The sequence below is a fragment of the Lontra canadensis genome, unplaced genomic scaffold (assembly GCF_010015895.1).
Source record: "Lontra canadensis isolate GAN:19392208 unplaced genomic scaffold, GSC_riverotter_1.0 scaffold193, whole genome shotgun sequence".
Classification (NCBI taxonomy): Eukaryota; Metazoa; Chordata; class Mammalia; order Carnivora; family Mustelidae; genus Lontra; species Lontra canadensis.
In genome coordinates, this window is record NW_022631187.1 from 390,691 (window position 1) to 404,155 (window position 13,465).

The 13,465-nt window shown below is 37.6% G+C and overlaps 1 protein-coding gene across 2 annotated transcripts in view; it reads left to right on the top strand.

Moving 5' to 3' along the window:
• The window catches only part of TEX11 (testis expressed 11), a 292,212-nt gene that overhangs the window by 216,551 nt on the left and 62,196 nt on the right, over positions 1-13,465 (top strand). For both annotated transcript variants that reach the window (XM_032847753.1, XM_032847754.1), the window contains one exon: positions 3,221-3,293. In XM_032847753.1, the coding sequence (XP_032703644.1) occupies positions 3,221-3,293 (73 nt within the window). The remainder of the gene's footprint in view (positions 1-3,220; positions 3,294-13,465) is intronic.

Genomic DNA, 13,465 nt, shown 5'->3' on the forward strand with positions numbered 1-13,465 from the left:
CCTCATTCATCATCGGAATGATCTTCAATGTCCATATTTCTACCAACATTCTCTTCACTGTATTCCCAAACTGTTCTCTAAGAAGATTGATTTCTGTAGCTCTTCTCTTTCTTGGTCCTCATGTAACCAGGGCACAGGGATGCAAGAGCACCTGGCTCTGGGGGTCCCAGACAGACCAGGTTTGGCCATGCGCTGCTGACAAAATCCAGAGGCAGAGAGGGGATTGGTGGTGAAAAAAGAAAGGAATTTATTTCAGTGAGGGCAACAGTGGGAAGATAGCAGACTAGTGTCTCAAAGACAACCGTGGAAGTGCTAAAAATAATTCTAGGTTTATACAGGTAAAACGTGGGGGAAAGGTCAGTAGGTACATGAAGATACAGTCATTGTCTTGGGATCAGTCACATGGGGTCTTGCAGGCTCAGGGCAATCCTTATTGCTTAAGAGGGTAGTTTAGTTCCTATCATGGGATGCTTTGCTCACAGGGTACTTTGCCTGAGTTGAGATAAGCCAAAAAGAAGAAATTCATCAATTAGAAAGTACAGACTGAGGTAAAAAATGGAAATAGCTAAAGTCCTCTTTCAAATACGAGAATTGCTCTTAACCATTCATTCTCAGCAAAGTAGTTTTTTCCTAGCTCATGCCTCTGAACTCTTCCAGCTTCTACCCATTACACAGTTCCAAAACTGCTTCCATTCATTCAGGCGTTTGTTAGAGAAGCACCCCACTCTCAGTGCCAGTTTTCTCTCTTAGCCCGTTTAGGCTGCTATAACTAAACCACCACACACTGGGAAGCTTATAAACAACAGAATTTTATTTCTCACAGTTCTTGAGGATAGAAGTCCAAGATCAAGGTACTAGCAAGGTACTTGTGTTCTCTGGTGAGGGCCTTTTTCCTGGTTCATAGTTTGTGCCTTCTTTCTTTGTCTTCGCATGGTAGGAAGGGCTAAGGATCTCTCTAGAGCCTCTTATAAAGGGCACACATCCCATTCTTGAGGGCTCTACCTCTGTGACTTTAGCATCTCCTAAAAGCCCCACCTACTAATACCTGCACCTTTGAGGTTTAAGATTTCAACATATGAACTGGTTGAGGGGTACACATTCGGACCATAGCATACTGCTTGAGCAGCATCCCATATGTTTTGGTATGTTGTATTTGCTTTCCATTCATCTCAAATTATTTTTAAATTTTCATTGTGATTTTTTTCTTTGACCCATTGTTTATTTAGTAGCCTCTTATTTAATATCCACATATTTGTGAATTTCTCAAACTTTTATTATCTTATTGATTTCTAAACTTACTCCACTAAGGTCAGAGTATGTAGTTTGTGTAATTTCATGTTATTTTAACTTTATTTGAAGTTTGTGTTGCAGCCTAGCATATTGTCTGTCCTGGAGAAAGTGCTGTGTGTGTTTGAGAAGAATTTGTGTGATTCTTGGGTTTTAGCAGGGTTTTAGCAGGGTTATTTTTATAATTTCTGTTTCCTCGATATCCCTGTTAACTTCTGAATGGTCTTTTATTGGTATTAACCCAGATGTTAATCTTGACTAATTACTAGCGTGGTTGCTTTGTGTGTAGGGGGGGAGGGGTGAGTGTGTGTGTGTGTGTGTGCGTGAATGCGCATGTATGTGTTCAAAAATGCTTTTAGGCATTAATTGTTTCACAGTCTGATACACTTAATGTGAGGCCCCTTTGAAAAGTGGTAGGGATCTTAGTTTTTTCTCACCCTGGTTCCCTATGTAAGTTTCTGGCTGGTCTTCTGTTTTTCATGTTGACATCATTGAGCTATTAGCCTCTTTTTAAGTATTCAACTCCAGAATCTCCCTTTTTTTTTGTAGTAGCCTTAGACTCATACTTCCCCAAGCTGTGTTCCAATTAAAGTCAGTCCTCTTAGGCAGAGATACAGAGCTCACTCTTCTAATGAGCTACTGCTTCTCCTGAGAAGTTTTATACCACTGTTTTGGAGCTGGAAGTGGGAACATGGCACCTTGCTCTCAGAGTGACAGTCCAGCTCTGTGAGTAAGGTGCTTGGCAGGAGTCCTAGTCCCTGGCATTCTGAACTTGCCTCTCCCAGTGCAAACTCTGTCCTATAAGCAAGCTGCAGTGAGGGCAATTGAGACCCAATAACTGCAATTTCCCATGCCTGGTTATAGGGTCTGGGTAGAGGAAGAGAGCTCCAGGCCTCTTATTTGTGCTTATTTATAATAGAGTTCTTGCAATACAGATCTGGGGGAGGAGGATGAAAAGTGCTGGCAGCTTGCCCCTTCTGGAAATGTCTAGTCTAGAAGCTGAGAATAGAGGGAGCCCCATCTTCTTGGTCACACCCCCCCCCCCAAAGTAGCACTCACACTGAGCTGGGAGTGGTTGGTGAGCAGATGAGGGTTCAGCTATCATGGGTGTTTACTGTCTTATTGAGACTTAGTAGATTCCTGGAATAGAAGTGTCTCCATTTTCTTTTTACCCTTTGGGCAATTTCCTGAGACTTTACATGTTTGTGTTTTATAATTCATCAGTTACGGTTGTTTTACTGGGGGGAGGGCCCATGGAACTCCTCATACCACCATTCTAGAAGTGCTGCTCTTCTGTCCTAGATTATTAAAATTGATAGTGCTAAAGATTTTCTATTTAATCCTCATTTTCTGGGACATTTAGAAAATTACAAGTAGGGGTGCCTGGGTGGCTCAGTTGGTTAAGTGTCTGCCTTTGGCTCAGGTGATGATCTCAGGGTCCTGGGATTGAGTCCCACATTGGGCTCCCTGCTCAACAGGGAGTCTGCTTCTTCTCCCTCTGTGCTGCCCCCTGCTTGTGCTTGTATTTCTGCAACTAAATAAATAAATAAAATCTTTAAAAAAGAAATACAAATAGGGGCACCTGGGTGGCTCAGTGGGTTAAAGCCTCTGCCTTCAGCTCAGGTCATGATCCCAGGGTCCTGGGATGGAGCCCCGCATTGGGCTCTCTGCTCTGCGGAGAGCCTGCTTCCTCCTTCTCTCTCTGCTTGCCTCTCTGCCTACTTGTGATCTCTGTCTGTCAAATAAATAAATAAAATCTTAAAAAAAAGAAATACAAATAGAGGTTAATATTTGTATATAAATTATAATTGTTCAGCTTAAATGTAATTTTTCTATCATTTTTAACTACTTTTAATGAATATGATACATTATTTTAATTTGCTTTAAGTTTTGTCTGGTTGAGACTAATTTTCTTTGCATTATTGCCAAATAGACCGAGTTACTGAATCGTGCCCTCGAGCAGATCCATAAATGTAGAGAAATCTGGAATCTCCTGAAAGAAACAGGTACAGTGGGAACTGGGAGTTTGGTAATACAGTTATAAAAGGCATTTCCAATCTGAATAACTCAGTCTTTATCACCAGAAATTTGTGCCACTTCAGTATTTGATAACCAGTCAAATGATTGTTTGAAGACTGTATGACTGTACTTTGACTCTCTGACACACTGCTTGGAGTAAGAATATTTTTTACTTTGTTTTTTTTATGGAAGCATAGTATTGAGTATAAAAATAGGATCATTATTGTTCAATATGACATTATTGCCCTTAGGTCACTGGATTTCATGTCTAATTTAATCAAGCTCTAATTCTGAGTAAATGTAGGCTACAGAGCCTTCCAAACCATAATCATATCAGATACTGTTGACTTTTTATTACGAAATAGTCAAAATAGTAATTAACCTTTTAAAGTTATATAGTAACTTGCTACTGTTTCTTCATTAAGGATGGTATTGGCTTTTAGGTGTAGGCATTTTTTTTTATGTTTTGTCCATCTGTTCCTATTTCAGAATTTTAAAGAATCAATATTGAATTACATGCCTTTTCAGCTTCTATAGAGATAACCTTATGGTTTTTCTCTTTTGAAGTATTAACATATTGAAGTGTAAAGTAATAGATTTCCAAAATTAAGTCATCATTGCATTTATGAATAAACCCTACTTGATCATGGTGTGTTATTATAATTATTGATGAATTTGGTTTCCTAAAATTTAGAAGTTATTGGTTTGTTTTTTTCCTTTTGTTTATATGTGATATCTTTGGTGGATTTTGGTATTGAACTGTAGGACTTAGAAGGAAGAACATAAACATAAAATTGAATTCACCTTTCTCAATCTATGATAGCCATTTAAAGGAATAAAGACAAAAAGAAAGGATGGAAAATACCTAAATAACATTTATAGAAGATTTAAAAGAAATATGTACTATAGCCTGAAAATAGAAAATCCATCTTCTATTTATGTGTCCTTTGAACATTTACAAAATTGTTCACAAAGAAAACCTGAATAAATTCCAAGACACAGAAATAAAGCAATGTTATCTATCACAATGCAATAAAACAAGGAATTGATGGAATCAAGACAAAACTCTTGACCTCTTGGACATTTTAAAACACAGAAACTACAGAATACCTAGAAAATAATGATCTTGAAAATACTTTATAACAGAATCTAAAGTGCTAAAGCAGTTCTCAGAGCAAAATTCATAGCTTCAATGACTTATTTGAAAAGTATGTTAGGGGCATCTGGGTGGCTCAGTGTGTTAAAGCCTGTACCTTCGGCTCAGGTCATGATCCCAGGGTCCTGGTATCGAGCCCCGCGTCGGGCTCTCTGCTTGGCAGGGAGCCTGCTTCCTCCCCTCTCTCTGCCTGCCTCTGCCTACTTGTGATCTCTATCAAATAAATAAATAAAATCTTTAAAAAAAAATAAAAAGTATGTCAAAATGCTGTCCACTAAAAAATCAGTTTCTTCATTCTAGGAACATAGCTGGACTATATATATATCTATATATCTACATATCTATCTATATATATGTATATATGTATATGTATATATTTCTTTATATGTATCTCTATGTCATTACAGAATTGAAAATTAAAACACTGTGATACTACTACATATGTATTAGAATCACAAAAATCTAAAACACTGATACCACCAAATGCTGGCAAGTATGTGGAGCAATAGAAAACTCTTAATCATTGCTGGCAGGAACACCTGCCAGTGGTATAGACACTTGGAAGACAATTTAGTATTTGCTTGTAAAACTCTCACTATACATTCCAGCAACTGTACTTTTTGGTATTTACTCAAATAAATTGGAAACTTATGTCCATGCAGAGACCTGCACGTGGGTGTTTATAGAAGCTTTATTCATTGCTTAAACTTGGAATCAGTCAAGATATTCTTCAGTAGGTGAATGGATAAATAATCTGTGGTATGTCTAAACAATGAAATCTTAATCAGAGATAAGAAATGAGATACTAAGCCATGAAAAGTCATGGGAGAATCTTTTTTTAAAGATAGATTTATTTATTTATTTATTTATTTATTTATTTGAGACCGAGAAGGAGAGTGTAGAGGGAGGGGCCGAGGGAGAGAGAATCCTGAAGCAGACTCCCCACTGAGCATGAAGCCCAAAGTGAGGCTGGATCTAGGGCCCCAAAATCATGACCTGAGCAGAAATCAAGAGTCAGCCGCTTAACTCGCTGAGCCACCAAGGCGCACTTGGGGGAATCTTAAATGCATATTATTTTTAAATATATTTCATATATATAATATAAAATTTTATATATATTTATATATGTATATAAATATATTTATATATTATATAAAATTATATATAAATTATATAAAATTTTATATATATTATATAATTTCCTTCATCAATCTGAAAAGGCTACATACCACATGATTCTGACTATATGATATTCCAGAAAAGTCAAAACTGTGGAGAAAATAGAAGGATCACTGGTTGGCAGAGGTTAGTTGGGGAGGAAAGGATGAATAGACAGAACATAGAGGATTTTTAGGGCAGTGAAACTGTTCTGTGATACTACAGCAGTAGATACCTGTCATTATACATTTGTCAAAACCCATAAAACATACATCATCAGGAGTGAACCCTAATATAAGTATGGACTTTGGGTGAAAATGATGTGCAGTTTCATTGATTAGAACAAATATAGCACTATGGCACAGAATGTTCAGTAGTGAGGTATGTTCTTTGAGGGGGAGTGGATTTGGTATATGTGGGAACTTTGGACTCTCCACCCAATTTTGCTGAGAACCTAAAACTGCTTTAAAAGAATGCCTGTTATCGGGAGCCTGGGTGGCTCAGTGGGTTAAGCCGCTGCCTTCGGCTCGGGTCATGATCTCAGGATCCTGGGATCGAGTCCCACATGGGGCTCTCTGCTCAGCGGGGAGCCTGCTTCTCTCTCTCTCTCTCTCTCTCTCTCTCTCTGCCTGCCTCTCTGTCTACTTGTGATATCTCTCCGTCAAATCAATAAATAAAATCTTAAAAAAAAAAAAAAAATTAAAAAAAAAAATAAATAAAAGAATGCCTGTTATCAAAAGGACAAGAGATAAAAGTGCTAAAGAGAATGTGGAGAAAAGAGAACCCTTGTGCACATTGGTGGGAATGTATAATTGATACAGCTACTATGGAAAACAGTTATGGAGGTTCCTCAAAAAATTAAAAACAGAATGATCTAGAAATTTTACTTCTGGGTATATATCCAAAGGAAATGAAATCACTAACTCAAAGAGATACCTGCACCCCCATACTGATTACAACATTATTCACAATTGGCAAGACAAGGAAGTAATCTAAGTGCCCATGAAAAGAGGAGTGGATGGGGGCGCCTGGGTGGCTCAGTCGGTTAAAGCCTCTGCCTTCGGCCCAGGTCATGATCCCAGGGTCCTGGGATCAAGCCCCACATCCAGCTCTCTGCTCAGTGGGAAGCCTGCTTCTCTCTCTCTCTCTTTCTCTGCCTGGCTCTCTGCCTACTTGTGATCTCTGTCTGTCAAATAAATAAATAAAATCTTTAAAAAGAAAAGAGGAGTGGATGAAGAAAATGTGATATATGTGTGCATCAGTATGTACATAGAGTGAAACATTCAGCCTTAGAAAAGAAGGAATTCTATGAATCTGATGGAAGTTGGAGGGGGAGACGAACCATGAGAGACTGTGGACTCTGAAAAACAACCTGAGAGTTTTGAAGGGGTTGGGGGTGGGAGGTTGGGTGAGCCTGGTGGTGGGTATTATGGAGGGCACGTATTGCATGGAGCACTGGGTGTGGTGCATAAACAATGAGTTCTGGTACACTGAAAAGAAATGTAAAAAATAAAATGTAAAAAAAAAAAAAAGAGAAGGAAATCCTGCCACTTACAATGACATGAATGAACCTAGAGGGCATTATGCTAAATAAAATAAGTCGGAGAGGGGCGCCTGGGTGGCTCAGTGGGTTAAGGCCTCTGCTTTTGGCTCAGGTCATGATCCCAGAGTCCTGGGATCGGGCCCGCATCGGGCTCTCTGCTCAGCAGGGAGCCTGCTTTCCTTCCTCTCTCTCTGCCTGCCTCTCTGCCTACTTGTGATTTCTGTCTGTCAAATAAATTAAAAAAAAAAAAAAAAGTCAGAGAACTGTTTTTGAACAATTGTTTTTATTTCATTATTTCAGTTTTCTTCCTTGGGGTCTTTGTATACTTTGGATTTCCTTTGCTTGTCTTCTAACTGTATCATTTTCTCTCTTTTGAAGTTTTAATTTCCATTTTTATTTTTTAAACCCATGTCAAACATTTTATTTAAGTCATTAATTAATAAAGGAACCACTGACATGTTAACAGGTGGTTCAGAGGAGAATTAAAACACACACAAACTGAGGGTTTTAGAGGGGAGGGGTGCCGGGGGGATGGGATGGGCCTGGTGATGGTTATTGAGGGCTCGAATTGCATGGAGCACTGGGTGTTATATGTAAACAATGAATCTCGGACCACTACATCAAAAACTAATGATGTACTATATGCTAAATAGCATAACACAATAAGGGGCGCCTGGGTGGCTCAGTGGGTCAAAGCCTCTGCCTTCGGCTCAGGTCATGATCCCAGGGTCCTGAGATCCAGCCCCCCCCCACCACAGTCGGGCTCTCTGCTCAGCAGGGAGCCTGCTTCCCCACCTCTCTCTGCCTGCCTCTCTGCCAACTTGTGATCTCTGTCTGTCAAATAAATAAAATCTTTTAAAAAAACACAAAAAACATAACAATAAAATTTTTTTTTAAGAGACAAGGACAATTAGGAAGTGAATTTCCAAGTATATGCAGAATTGAATTGTATTTGTGTTCTGTTATCTTTTGCCATTCCAAAGCTAGGATACCAGAGCCACGAAACTCTCTCTACCACATTTCACCTGTAGCACCTCTTTTCTCAAGGTCCCTGAAATTTATTGAGGGTTCCTGACCTCTTGGAAAGTGAACTCCCTACCACATTTATACTGGGACCATATAAAAAAGGTACCAGGATAATTCCCTGAGGGGATTTTGTAGGCATGTGCTCCATAAGGATGAGGTAAGATCAACGTTACACCTTAAGATTACCTTACCATAGGGGCACCTGGGTGGCTCAGTGGTTAAAGCCTCTGCCTTCAGCTCAGGTCATGATCTCAGGGTCCTGGGATCGAGTCCCGCATCGGGCTCTCTGCTCAGCAGGGAGCCTGCCTCCTCCTGTCTCTCTCTGCCTGCCTCCTCCTGTCTCTCTCTGCCTGCCTCTCTGCCTACTTGTGGTCTGTCAAATAAATAAAAAATACCTTTAAAAAAAAAAAAAAAGATTACCTTACCATAGCTCATTAATGGCTGTCATTGGCCATGCCTTGTTTGCACAGTCAATTTGTCCATTTATATTTTGGTTTTTAAAAAAGGACAACGGAATTGATTTTTAGATTTTGATGTTCTGGTATATAAGATTAAATGGAGTAGTGGATCATGAATACATCTATTATTTTTTTAATTTTTTATTTTAATTCCAGGTAGTTTCAGATGTACAATATAGTAATTCAGCAGTTCCATACGTCACTCTGTTTTCATCATGACATGTGCACTCTTTAATCCCCATCACCTATTTAACCCTTCACCCCACTGCCCTCCCCTCTTGTAACCATCAGATTGTTCTCTATAATTGAGTCTGTTTCTTGCTATATCTCTCTTATTTTTCCCTTTTCTTGTGTGTTTTGTTTCTTAAATTCCACATATGAGTGAAATCATATGGTACTTATCTTTCTAATTGTGTTATATAAAGATCTGGAGTATTTAAACGTAAACCTAGTCTCCTGTCAAGTCTCTGTAACCATGATTTTAAAAACCGTAAAAACATACAAACTATTTTTTAAAAGGTGAAAAAAGGACAAATTCTTATACAACCAATGCACATAACTATATTGCTGTGGAAAGTAGGGAGACTTAATAAAAGTTTCTGAATTCAGAAAGAGGGGTAAGATGAGGAGGTGAATGAGAACCATATTATTTTAATATATTTTAATTTTAGTTTACAGAAGCAGTGTCTACTAAATTGTTTTGAGATACGAATAATTTACAAAGAGGATTTTCTCATATATTCAGAAAATAGAACATTAAAACAATGTGAACAATATTCCAAATACATAACCACAATAAAATTTCCTTTATCAATTTTTTTAAAGATTTTATTTATTTGACAGAGATCACAATTAGGCAGAGAGGCAGGCAGAGAGAGAGGAAGAAGCAGGCTCCCCACCAAGCAGAGAGCCCGATGCGGGGCTCGACCCCAGGACCCCAAGATCATGACCCGAGCCGAAGGCAGCGGCTTAACCCGCTGAGCCACCCAGGCACCCCTTCCTTTATCAATTTATTCAGTCCTATGTAGTTGATGTTCTGCTGGATCTTGGGTCAGTAGTCTGCTTTTATAAAACCGTAAGCTTTTAGGTTAGAAGAAAACCTGGAAATCCTCATTAAGTGCACTGGTATGGTTTCAAGGTTGTCTGGTGTCAACTCAAACCGGTAATCAAGATTCTCTTCTGACAGGTCAACAGTTTGAAGAACCTGATACAGTCCTTTTCTGTGGGGCTCTGAGACTGTCTTTCTTTGTTAAATAGACAAACTCTTGCCTGTCACTTAAAGCAGAGTCTTCAGGCAAACATCAGAGTAAAACAAACTGTCTATACATTATAGAGATTTAATAGCTATGGTTAATTTAGTAAGGTAACCAATAATACCAGAGTGGAAGGAAGGTAAAATTCTTTTTTGGGGTACAGTATATAATTAAGTCATAACAGTTTTTAACTGCGGTTATATATGCAAAAAACATAAAATTTGCCATTTTAGCCATTTTATGTGTACAGTTCAGTGGCATTAATTACATTCACAATGTTATGAAACTTCCACTACTACCTATTTCCCAAAACGTTTTCATCACCTCTAACAAACTCTTTACCCATTAAGAAATAACTCTGTATCCCCCCTTTCTCCCAGCCCCTGGGGTAACTTCTCATGGTACTGTCTAGATATAAGTGGAATCATATAATATTTTTCCTTTTGTAACTTGCTTATTTCACTTAGTATAATGTTTTTAAGGTTCACCCACATTGTGATAAATCAGTACTAGCATTCTTTTTTATGCCTGAAAATATTCCATTATATGGATATACCACATTTTATCTATTCATCTGGTGACCAATACTTGGGTGGTTTTCACCTTTGGCTACTGTGAATAATGCTGGTGTGAACATCAGTGCACAAGTATCTGCTTCAGTCCCTGTGTTCAATGTTTTGGGTCTATATCTAGAAGTGGAATTGCTGGGTTATAGGATAATACAATGTTTAACTTTTTGCAGAACTGCCAAACTTCCATAGCAGCCTTACCATTCTCCATTCCCACAGCACTGAATGAGTGTTCTAATTTCTTTACTTCCTTGCCACCACTTTATTATTATGTCTTTTGGATTATAGCCATTCTGTTGAATATGAAGTGCTCATTGTTTTTTTCTTTGTATTTCTTTAATGAGTAATGATGTGGGATGACTTTTCATGTGTTTATTGGCCATTTATATATCTTTTGGAAAACAAACACTTGTCTGCCACATCCTTTGCCCACTTATTTGGGTTGTCTTTTCATTGTTGCCTTGTATTAAACCTAAAAAAGAAAAACCTGAAGTTCTCGCCTCCTCCTGTATCTTCTTTATCCCTGTGTGTTGTCTTTACCTTCACAGTGAACACTTCACTTCTGATATTTCTGGTTACCAAATGTATGGAGGTTTTCCCTCCACAACAAGTAGTTTTCTGTAACATCAGCTGGGTATTCTACAGTTCAACTCAGTTCTGACACTATCTACCCAGAGATAGCCTTAGGTCCCAGTTTATGGGCATAGTCCCACAAGACTGACCCCATCCCCAACCATTTCAGACACCAGTCATAGGCTCAGGTTGGCTTGTGACCAACCAGCTATACATTGGAATTCCCAATAACACTCACCTTGGGTTTGATTAACGTAAGTGATTTTTGCCTATTGATCTTGTACCCTGCCATTTGCCCTTTTTTCTTTCTTATGGATTCATTGGGATCTTCTGTACATATATAGGATCATGTCATCTGTGAACAGTGATAATTTTGCTTCTTCCTTTCTAATGTGGATGCCTTTTATTTCTTTTGTTCTTTGTTTTTCTTTTCCTAATTTCTCTCACTAGAACATCTGCTATGGTGTTGAATAGCAGCAGTGAAAGCAGGCATTCTTTTGTTGTTTCTAATCCTAAGGAGAAAGCCTCAGTCTTTCCCAATTGACAGTGAACCTGTAAGTTTTTGTAAATGTTCTCTATTAGGCAGAGTATTTTCCCATCTATTCCTAGTTTATGAATAGTTATTTTCTTTATCATGAAAAGATTCTGAATTTTTTATTTCATTGATTCAGTTTTTTTTCTACTATTTGTTTCATATTTATCTGTTCTTTATTATTTCCTTCTTTCTGGTAGGTTTGGTTTTAGCTTGCTCTTCTAGTTACTCATGAGACTTAAAGTTAGTTTGTTCCTTTAAATCTTATTTTTTTTGTAAACTTTTTTAAAGATTTTATTTATTTGACAGAGAGATAGAGAGAGCACAAGTAGGCAGAGCAGCAGGCTGTGAACTTGAGAGGGAGAAGCAGACTCTCCACCAAGCAGGGAGCCCGATGCATGGCTCGATCCCAGAACCCTGGGACCATGACCTGAGCTGAAAGCAGATGCTTAACTGACTGAGCCAGCCAGGTGCCCCTAAATCTTATTTTAAATGTAGAGCTTTACAGCTATAGATTTCCCTCTGAATATTGCCTTCCCTGCATCCCCTAAGGTTTGGTATGTTGTGTCTTTGTTATCATTCATTTCTATGTATTTTCTAATTTCTCTTATAATTTTTTTCTTTGGCCTATTGACTACTTAAGAGTATGTTTTTTAATATGCACCTATTTATGAATTTTCCACTTTTACAGATCTCTAGCTTTGTTCTGTTATGGTCAGAGAATATACTTCATATGATTTCAGTCTTATGAAATTTACTGAGACTTGTTTGTAGCTCTGTTCTATACTGCAGAATATTCCATGAGCACTTGAGGAGAATGTGATTTGTGCTGCTGTTGGATGGAGTATTTTCTATATGCCTGTTAGGCCTACTTGATTTATAGTGTTGTTCACATCTTTCTTTGTTAATCCTCTATCTTGATATTCTGTCCATTTCTGAAAAAAAATTATGAGTTATGATTAGTGTTTCTCTTGAAGTTTTACTCTCAAGATAGTAATCTTCAGGAACTGCTCATGAGGTATACAATTTCTGAAAATCTTATGTTAACAGTGTTTTACTTTTAAAAACATAAGGGAGGCTAAGCATCTATTCTGATTTTGCACCTCTTCTCATGCAACTCTTAAACAATAGTAACCCATCAAATGAACCTAATTTTCACATTTCTCTCTTTATGAGGAGAAAGAATTAATTTTTGCGTTTCCCTAGCATCCCTTTTAGAAATCTCAAAGATAGTTTTAGGTTTAAAAGATATCCTGAAAACTTTATAAAAACTTTGTATCTTTTATAATAGGATGTGACTTTTTGGAAAACAAAATCAAGAGTTGTTAGAGATTGTTTGGGTACTTGATTAAGATAGGATTATGGATGCCTCAGAAACAACACTTGATTACCTATCTAAGCAAAATGACATCGAAATATTTTAAAAAGAAGCGTAGGAAGTAACACAGTTTTGAAGAACTTTAGCTCTTTGATAAATGAGGAAACTACTTTGCCGTTAAATGATCAAGAATAAAGACATAATAAACACAACATAAAGATCAAAAAATTATTCTAGTAAAACACAGAATCTGCTATCTAGGCAGATTACATAGAAAATAAAGAATAACCTTTCTTATTGTAAGTGAAGGCATTAATCAGTAAACCAAGCAAGCCCATCAAAATCAAGATAATTTTGCTACATTTAAATACATTACAGAGCTTTATCTCAGACACAGATTTAAACCAGTTCAAATAAAATTTACTTTCCAAATCAGTCCTTCATTTTATGCTCTTTATATTCTGAAACAAACTGACAATCTTTTTAGTGATCTGCCAGGTCAAAACTATTTTCATAATACTAAGACATGCTGCTTACCAGAAGCTATGTGATACGTGATATAGTAATAGATCA